This window comes from Neophocaena asiaeorientalis, unplaced genomic scaffold (genome assembly GCF_003031525.2).
Source record: "Neophocaena asiaeorientalis asiaeorientalis breed wild unplaced genomic scaffold, Neophocaena_asiaeorientalis_V1.1 scaffold259, whole genome shotgun sequence".
Taxonomy (NCBI): Eukaryota; Metazoa; Chordata; class Mammalia; order Artiodactyla; family Phocoenidae; genus Neophocaena; species Neophocaena asiaeorientalis.
In genome coordinates, this window is record NW_020172985.1 from 547,585 (window position 1) to 556,292 (window position 8,708).

Here is an 8,708-nt window from a genome sequence, read left to right on the forward strand (position 1 = left end):
CGTGGGGAAAATGTCAGATGACTTTGGCTTCTTCTCGTCGACGGAGAGCGGGGCCCCCGAGGCGCCGGAGGAGGACCCGGCGGCTGCTTTCCTGGCCCAGCAGGAGAGTGAAATCGCGGGCATAGAGAATGACGAGGGCTTCGGGGCACCTGCTGGCAGCCAGGCGGCCCTCATGCAGCCGGGACCCGTGAGTGGGGGTGAGTCAGCCTGGTAGCCTGGGGGTTGGGGGAGCTGGGGCTCGCACCCGGGGTACCGGGTGGAGTGAAGAGGGCCTGCTATGGCCAGCCAGGAGCAGGCCTGGGGCTAGTGTGTACCTGACCGGGACCTGGAGGAGATGCGGCGGGGACGGGGGGATCTTTTGGAGATCCCCATCTGAGGCCTTGCCTGGGGCTGTGGGTCTGGTGGCTCCCAGGACAGAAATTCGTCATGACATTTCATCCCCAAGCCAACTCCACTATTGCCTGGCTCTGGAATCCAACACAGCCCAGGCTTGAGCTTCCCAGTAGGCTGGCTGCCCCAGGCCGAGCTCTGCAGGTTTGGGCAGAACCCCAGATCTCCCTGCCCCTCAGAAGTAGCTCCCTCCTAACAGCTGGGAAAGCAGGGGACGCTGGGTGCTCCAAGAACTCACAGACCTTCCCTGGGGAACACTTGGCATCCTGCAGTCACTGGTCTAGGCACTTTTCTTACATTTAATCATTTCATATGCATTATTAAACCCATTTCAGAGATGGCAAAACCGAGGCTCAAAAGGTACACTACTGAAACAACTAGTAAGTGGCAGAGTGAGGACTCTAAACCATTTCTCTCTAACTCTAACCCTTTCCACCTGACCACACTGTCTTCCATATGCCAGGCTCTGAGTTAGACACCAGGGTGGGGGCAGGAGCACAGAGGGCTTCAGTCAGATGTGGTCCTGTCCTCCTGGGGTTGGTAGCTCAATGGTTTTCCAAAGGTGGCCCAGGACTCAGGATTTGGGGCCTGGTCCTTGCAGTACTGTGTTTATCAACAATGTTCCTGCTCTGGCTCTGCCTGAAAGGGCAATTTCTTAACGTATCTAGTAAAAAAGTAGATATCACTTTCATGGGTACCTCCAAAACAGCGCTTGCTTCTTGTTAATGTTGTCGTTTTGGTAGGAGTTTATGGGCCTGTTGGAATAAGTGGTACCTTACATATTTTTAAAAAATGTTTACAAGTAAGGATCCTTTTAGTCACGTTTGTATTCATTCAGCATTTACTGAGCATCTACTGTGTGCCAGGCCCAGTGGGGATACAGATATGAATAAGGCAGTTCCTGTGGCTTGAGGAGCTTGAAGCATCTCTGTATCCTCTTGGTATGAGAAACATAACAAGCCTTTTGTAACATATGAGAAACTGGAGGCCCAGAGAGCCTGAATATCTTGCCCAAAGTCACACAGCCATGAGTGACAGATCTGGGACTTGATCCCAGGCTTCTCAACTGTGGGCTCCATGCTCTTTCAAATGCTGTGGCAGTCACCCTGGGAGGTGATGAGATGTAGAGGTAGGGAGAGGGGTCTTTTGCTCCCCAACCAAGCCAGCAGTGGAGGACTTCTGAAGAAGCAGCAGCTCCTAGCACTTCAGCGGGACCCTCACACATCCCAGCGAATTCCTAGGAAATGTGAGCCCACGTTCATGTACCAGTATTCATTTGTCCACATCTTCCCCTTGAGACCACCAACTTCCCCAGTCGGGTTGGCCTGGGAGAGCCAGTGTCAGAACCACCTAAGAGAGAAGAAGGTAGAAGTCAGGCAGAGGGCCGCAGAGGTGGCTGGGGGTTGAGCAGGCTGTGACCTCTCCCAGGACAATGGGGCTCCAGGGGTTTACAGCCTGGATGGGAGGTTCCCTCTCCGGCAGGGGTGGTGCACAGATTGGCCCCAGACCTGAGGTGGCAGGGAGAGAAGCGGGGACATGGCCCTCTGAGGGTCTCCCAGACTCACAACCAGTAAAGCTGCAAATGCTCAGCTGCTCTGCTGAGTGGGGCATGGGGATCCGGGAGGGGTTATGGGATGGCGGCTCAATAGGTGGCCAGATAGGATGGAATTGATCTGATCCTCCTAGGCCTAAACGGTGATGAGCAAGTAATCCCCCGAGACCAGTGATGAGTGCCAGAAGCCCAAATGAGGTGCGGAAAATGTGCCTTGGGCTGCTGGGAGCTGGGCGGAAGCTCCCGCAGCCAGCACCACTCACCACCATTGAGTCTCGTCTCTTAAATGATGCCCCTGTGCTGAGTGCACTGACGTTGGGCTCCCAAGGAAACTGTTTAGTGTAGGCCTGAGCCTGAGCCACTTTGAGTCTCTCCTCTGGGGCTGGAACGACGGCCAGCCTGAGCAATGGATACTTTGTTTCCATTCATCAGCCTTGGGTAGGGCCCAGGAGGTGTGTACATTTTCACACCCAGATTTCTAAGCACTCCACCTGGCTCTGACCCCGACTTGCCCAGTCATTTCCTGGCAAGCCCATTTCCCCTGATGGGCCTCAGTAACTCCCAGGAATGTTCTGGACCCTTGTCTGCCCCCGTTCCAAAAGGGGTCAGGGATCTGAGAGAAGCAACACCCACAGGGTTATCCTTGGGACTCGTATCTGCCGTACTCTGGTTCTGCTGGCTTCGGACTGTGGACACGTGATTATCAACGTGCCGTGGGCTACTCATTGTGGGGACAGAGACTTTTAATTCTGTGTGTGGGTATGTGTGGATTCCCAAAGAGGTTAAGCCTCATTCCAGGGGAACACTCGTGGGACTGAGAGACTGGGGCACAGAGACTTTCTGAAGGCCAGGGTGGGCACCTGTGGACAAGGGGCCTGAGGCTGGGACTGGTCGGGGAGGCGGGGCCGCAACTTCCCCTCCAGAAATGCCAGGTGCACAGACCAGCATCATCGTGAATGGACCCTGGTAACGTAAGGCCCTGGTAGAGGAGATGCCCCAGGAGAAGAAGCCACTTTGCAGAAGATGCTGCCACTAATTTAGGGGCCAGGCCACCCATGCAGGAGAAACCCCATCTGAATGAGTAGGGAGGGTGGCTGACAACGGTTGGTCAAAATCAATCAATGTTTGGCTGTGCAAACAAAGTTGATTATAATCTATATCAGCTGGGCATTATTTCCATGGGATTAAGTATCCTTCTCTTCAGTGCCCAAGCTGAAAACACTGTCACCATTACTCACAGCTCTACCTGGCTGGTAAAGTGTACTTGTCCATCTGCGGTGATCTCGTGCAGCCTCCTGTGGGTCTTGGCTAAGAGGCATTGCAGTTTCTGAGAGTCCTCAGGCCTTGTAGATAACAGTGGGCCCCCAAAGAGCAAGTCAGCTTCCATTTAGCCAACACTGCTCACCCTTAGGAGCTGAATGGGGTACAGAGCCTTATAAGGGAGTGAATAACCTGTGGGAGGTCACAGTAATCGCATAAGAGCGTGGGGGTTCTGTACGATATTCTGGGATACCTCAGAGTTGAGACCTTCCATCAGCACCCAGGGAAGTAGGGGAAGTAGTAGACGGCTTCCCAGAGGGGATGACTTGTGAGCTGGGCCTTGGAAAACAACTGGATCCCAAAGCACATTCTTTAGCGAGGGAAGCAGGAAGAAAGGTGTGGGATGCGGCATAGTGTGTTTGGGGAAGGAGGAAACCAGAATAGGGTTTGTGGGAGGGACTGGTGGGAAGTGAGGCAGGAAAAATGGGCAGGGCCAGATTGTAAAGATCCTCACGAGCTATGGGCCATGTACTCATTCAACAAATATTTATTGGGCTCCTATTATGTGTCAGGCACTGTTCTAGGTGCTGGATCCCAGCAGTGGACAAAACAAAGTCTCTGCCCTCCCAGAGGGCATTCAAGTGGGGAAGACAGATAATAAGCACATACAAAAATAAACATATCAGGCTGTGGTAGGTGCTACAGAGAAAATAACTGCCCAGGGGAGGAGGTAGGGGTGCTGGGGGATGAATGTCAGGAGTGGTCAGGGAAGGCCTCTAATAAGGCAGTGTTTGAGCAGCAGCTGAAGGGCGTGAGGCAGCAGCCCACATAGAAATGGGCAGGAGAGCTTTCTAGGGAGAGGGGACAGCACCTGCCGAGGCCCCAAGGAAGGAGCAGGCCCTATTGGCCACCATGGTCCACGGGAAGTGGATTTCCTTTTGGTTTGTGTTCATTATATTTTTCATTAGAGGAGTGACATAGGTAAGTGTATGCTTTTCAAAACGCCAACCTTGGCAGCTGGTTTGAAAGAGGTTTGGGAGAGGGTGAAGATGGAGGCAGGGAGGCCAGTGAGTGGACAAAAACCATTTATTCCTTCTTTCTTTAATGCACTGATTCATTTGCTTATTCAACAATTAGTTCCTGAGCGCGTCCTAAGTCACAGGTACCGTGCACGGCTCTGGGGAAGACAGCGGTGAGGATAATGGACACAGGCGTGCCCGTCCAGGTGCTTGCCACTAGCGGGACAGACAGGCCAAGGTAGTTGTACAGGTGGGCCAGGCTGGGGGCAGAGGGCGGAGGGCAACTTTGAGGATTCTTGTTGCAGCAGAAGCCACAGGAGTTTGTGACTAACGAGATGTCAGGGAAAGGGACCTGGAGGAGTCACTGTTTAGGTGAGGGCAAAATCGACTCCTTCTGGGAGGGGCAGGAGGAGGAAAAGTAGGCCAGGTGCTGCCTGGTGGGGGCTGTGATTCCTGCTCTCCTAGGTGGAGCCATTGCTCAAGGCACCACAGGGACAGGCAGAGACCTGCAGGCCCCTCTTCCTGAGCCCTCGCAGACCCTGCCCTGAGCCTCCAGAGCCTCTGCCTGTTCACCAGGCACAAGCTCCACAGACAGTTGGGCCATTCCCAGCCGTGGCTGAGGGGAAATCAGTTTTGGGTAGGTGAGGACCTATTATTGGCTGGGTGACCTTGGGCAATCACGTAGCCTCTCTGGGCCTCAATTTGAGAATCTGTAAAATGGGTTGATAACAGCTTTGTCACAAGGCTATGGTGAAAATCAGAGGTCATAATGGCTGTGAGAAGGCTTTGTGCACAGTCAAGGATTGAGCCCAGGTTATCTGCATATCCATTATGTGTGCGTGTAGGGCGGGGAGTCAGTACGCACATGGACATATACAGAGGTTGCTTCGGGGGCTAATGTAAGACCCTGCTTGCTATAAGCTGAGCAATGAGTGATGCTGTCTTCTGTTCTCTTTCCAGCGGGTTCTGAGGACATGGGGACCACAGTCAATGGAGATGTGTATCAGGTAAGCAAGATTCTGTCGTAGCAGGGGAAGGGACCGACAGCCTGGGTCTCAGTAACTTTTGGCCCCCATCATGGGTAGGATTAGGGATTCAAGTTCTGTTCATTGGGATGGGAACATCAAGAAAGATTTTGATGTGGTTCTTTTGGTCATGTAGGAGAAGGGGATGAAGAATAAGGACCACAGGGATCAATGGGGTGTTGCCTCAGGTTGCCCGTGATGATGTCCAGCTTCCAGAGGGAGAGATTAAGTGGCCTGCAGTGGCATGGACTAAAGGAAACACAGGGCCCTGCACACGTGTGTGCCATTGGTGGGAGGCTGAAGCCAGTGGTCATCTGCACCATGTCTGAGCATTTTAACTGGGTGAGCCTTGGACCCAGAGATTCCACTTCTCAGAATTTTCCCAAAGGAAATAGCTGGACAAGGACACCCAGATTCTTTGCAGGATTATTTATAATAGCAGACAAACTGGAAGCAACCTAAGTGCCTAGTATTGAGGGCCTGGGTAGGTAAATTGGAAAACCATTCTGTTGTTAAAAAGAGCAGTCAGAGCTTTCTGTATTGACATGAAAAGATGCCTATAATATAGTAAATGGAAAAGCAGCTTGCAGAATAATATGCACAGTATGGTCCTGTTTTTCATTTTAGAAATATGTTTTCATGAAAGATCTGAAAGGATGTGTACCAACTGTTAACAGTGGTTAGCCCCGAGCTTGCGGGAGAAGGGGGGATAAGGAAAGGGCTTTTACTTTCACTGGATTGTCTTAAAATTCTTTGTAGTGATCCTATAACACACATGCGCACACACTCACCCCCCCAAAAAAAAACAGCTAGTAAAGATATTTCTAGTTAAATACTGCTTCTCTCCATACTCACTTAACCCCCCTCCCTCCATACATACACAGTTCATTTTGAAAGTACTTAAAGAACTTGGACCACAAATAGCATCCCCAGGACCCCACAGATGCAACAGTCTTTACCCCCAACCTGCAGATACCTGGGTGGGGGCAAAACCTTCACTGGATAAACTTTAATTCCCACTGGACTGGCTCAAAGACCCTTGACTGCTGGGGCTGCAGCTGCAGGATCTCCTGAGCTCTGCTTCGTTGAGGAGCTGGCCTCCTAAATCCTCAGGGAGAACAAACAATACTTTCTTATGTAAGAGAGATGGGCTGGTACCTTACACAGGGCAACTGGCCAAGTCCCATTTCTGGAAAATTACTCAACTACCAGCAAGCTAGAAAAGTCAGTCTCTAGGACTTTAAGGGCTTCGTGTCTCCCTGGGCCTGAGAGCACCAAATAAGCAGCATTGACGCCGGTACAGTTTGGCAGAGCATTGAGACTCAGGCTGCTCCTGTCCTGGGCACACTCAAAAGGACGTGGCCTGACCCAAAACGTCTGTGTCCTAAAGTGGCCCTGGAGCTGGAGATACACTTGGGACCGGAGAAGTACCTAGAACACCATGAGCGGGATAATTTTCCCTTTCTATACATTAGGATCTTGAGGCCTTCTCCCTCCCTGCCCCAGGCCTCGCTTTGTATTTAATGGACCTGAGAAACCCTGGGCCTCCTCCCCAATCTCGGTGGGAACTCTTATTCTCCCTGCTTATTCTCCAAGAATAACCCCAGCTGTGTTTATCTGTAACTCATTTCACATCTGTGCCATGTTAGCATCCTAACAGGCAGGGGAGAGGTCACAGATGAGGCGAGTCACTCAGAAGCTTAGTGGCCAAGTTCAGGTTCATCTAGGTCTCCTGCCCCTGATCTGGTGCCCTTTGTACCATCCCCTTGTTGCTGGAGCAGGCAGGCCACAGCCCCTGGCTGGCGGGTGGGAAGCCCCTGCAGACTTTTCTTAGGATGGAGCACAGAGCAGGGTCTGGCTTGTGCACCCCAGGCTTTCAAGGGTCCTGGGCAGAACTTTCCTGCTACCTTTCTTAATCTTTTCTGGAAGGCTATGGGCCACTACGGGGTCCAACTGTGAACCTGATCCCCAACAAGGCCTAAGGATAAGCCTGCATCCCCGTTGAGCTACTTAGAGGAATCAGCAGCTCAGCTCAGCTTAGCTTTAGCTGGTCAATCCCACAGATTGGTTATGCCTCATTCTCCTGGCTGTCCCTGGAGTCACAGTACATGCTCAGCCAGCATGGCCCACCGGAAGCCCTTGTGGTGGTATCCAGTGTCCAGCGGAGGGGTCCCTCGGGAGAGGAGTGCTGGGGAGCTGGGCTGAGACAAGCCTGGCCCTGATTGTAGCCTGTGGCCTTTTGGTCCACAGGCCATTCCTGCCTGACCTCTTCCCTTTCGAGCTTGGGGGGTGCTCAGAGCATTCCTGCAGCCCCTGGTGAGCCCTCCTGGGCTGCCAGCCCCACTGGCGGCTGACCCGATTTCCTCACTGCGACAGTCAAGTGATTAAAGAGGAGCCCGGCTGTGGCCCTCCCGACCTCACTGCTCACTGGCACGGGCAGGGCAGGAAAATAAGTCCAGAGCAGCTGGAGAAGGGGAGCCAGCAAATAGCTTCTCAGGGCCTTGTCTGCTGGCAGCACCACTGCGTTCTTCCTGGTTGTGGTGATGGTACAGCGCAAGCCGGCCTGCTGGGGGCATGCCACGGGCAATGGTGAGCCCTGCAGCTCTGCCACCCGTGCATGTGCATGTGCATGTCCGCTACAGGCTACAGGGGTCACAGGGCAGTCATCGCATTCAGGCCCCATTTTGCACCCCGAGTGGGATGTTGTCACTCCCATTTGACAGGTGACGAAACCTAAGGAGCCCAGGGAAGGGACTTCTTAAAGGTCGCACATCCAGTGAGTCGCAGGAGGGGACTTAAAGCCCAGTCGCTCTGATGCTGTGTCCCCGTGCCCTCCACATCGCTTTGCAGGCAGCCCCTCATTCCTTCATTTAGTCAACTCGCATTCTGAGTGCCATGCGCTGTGCTCAGGGCCTCAGATGTAGAGGCAAATCCCATGGATGTTTGTCCTCGAAGAGCTCAAAGGACAGAGACCTGAAAGTCATGCAGGATGGCAAGGGCTTGGGTGTGGGACTGGTCTCAAGAGTTCTTACTATGCGTCAGGCACCACCCAAAAGCTTTATGTGGATTAACTCATTTCATCCTCCCAACACCCTACGATGTAGGTTCTGTCATTATCCCCATTTTACAGGTGAGGATGCACAGGGAGGTTTAATAGCTCTGGTTGCACAGCAGGAAAGAGCTGGGACCTGAGCCAGGCTCAGGCGCCAGACGCTGCACTGAAGTCAGAGAGTGTGACAGGGACGGATGTTGGAAGTGGGTTCCAGGCTGCCCAGGGGCATGTGGGTGGTCCTGGCTAGGGGGACAGCATGTGCAAAGGCACAGAGGATAAGACACGCATTCGGGGGCTTGCCTGGAGCCTGGCACCTGCTGCAGAGAAGGGTGTGCTGGGGGAACCTGAAGAGACCACGGGTGAAGGGCTGCTGTGCCCGCAGGCGGAAGGGATGGGGGTTGGGGGGGTGG

The 8,708-nt window shown here is 53.2% G+C and overlaps 1 protein-coding gene across 1 annotated transcript in view; it reads left to right on the forward strand.

Annotated features, from left to right (window-relative positions):
- Positions 1-6: 6 nt before the first annotated feature.
- Positions 7-8,708, forward strand: part of CLTB (clathrin light chain B) — an 18,572-nt gene continuing 9,870 nt past the window's right edge. The window contains exons 1-2 of the mRNA XM_024742182.1: positions 7-197; positions 5,182-5,228. Coding sequence (XP_024597950.1) covers positions 11-197; positions 5,182-5,228 — 234 coding nt within the window. The 5' untranslated portion in view covers positions 7-10. The remainder of the gene's footprint in view (positions 198-5,181; positions 5,229-8,708) is intronic.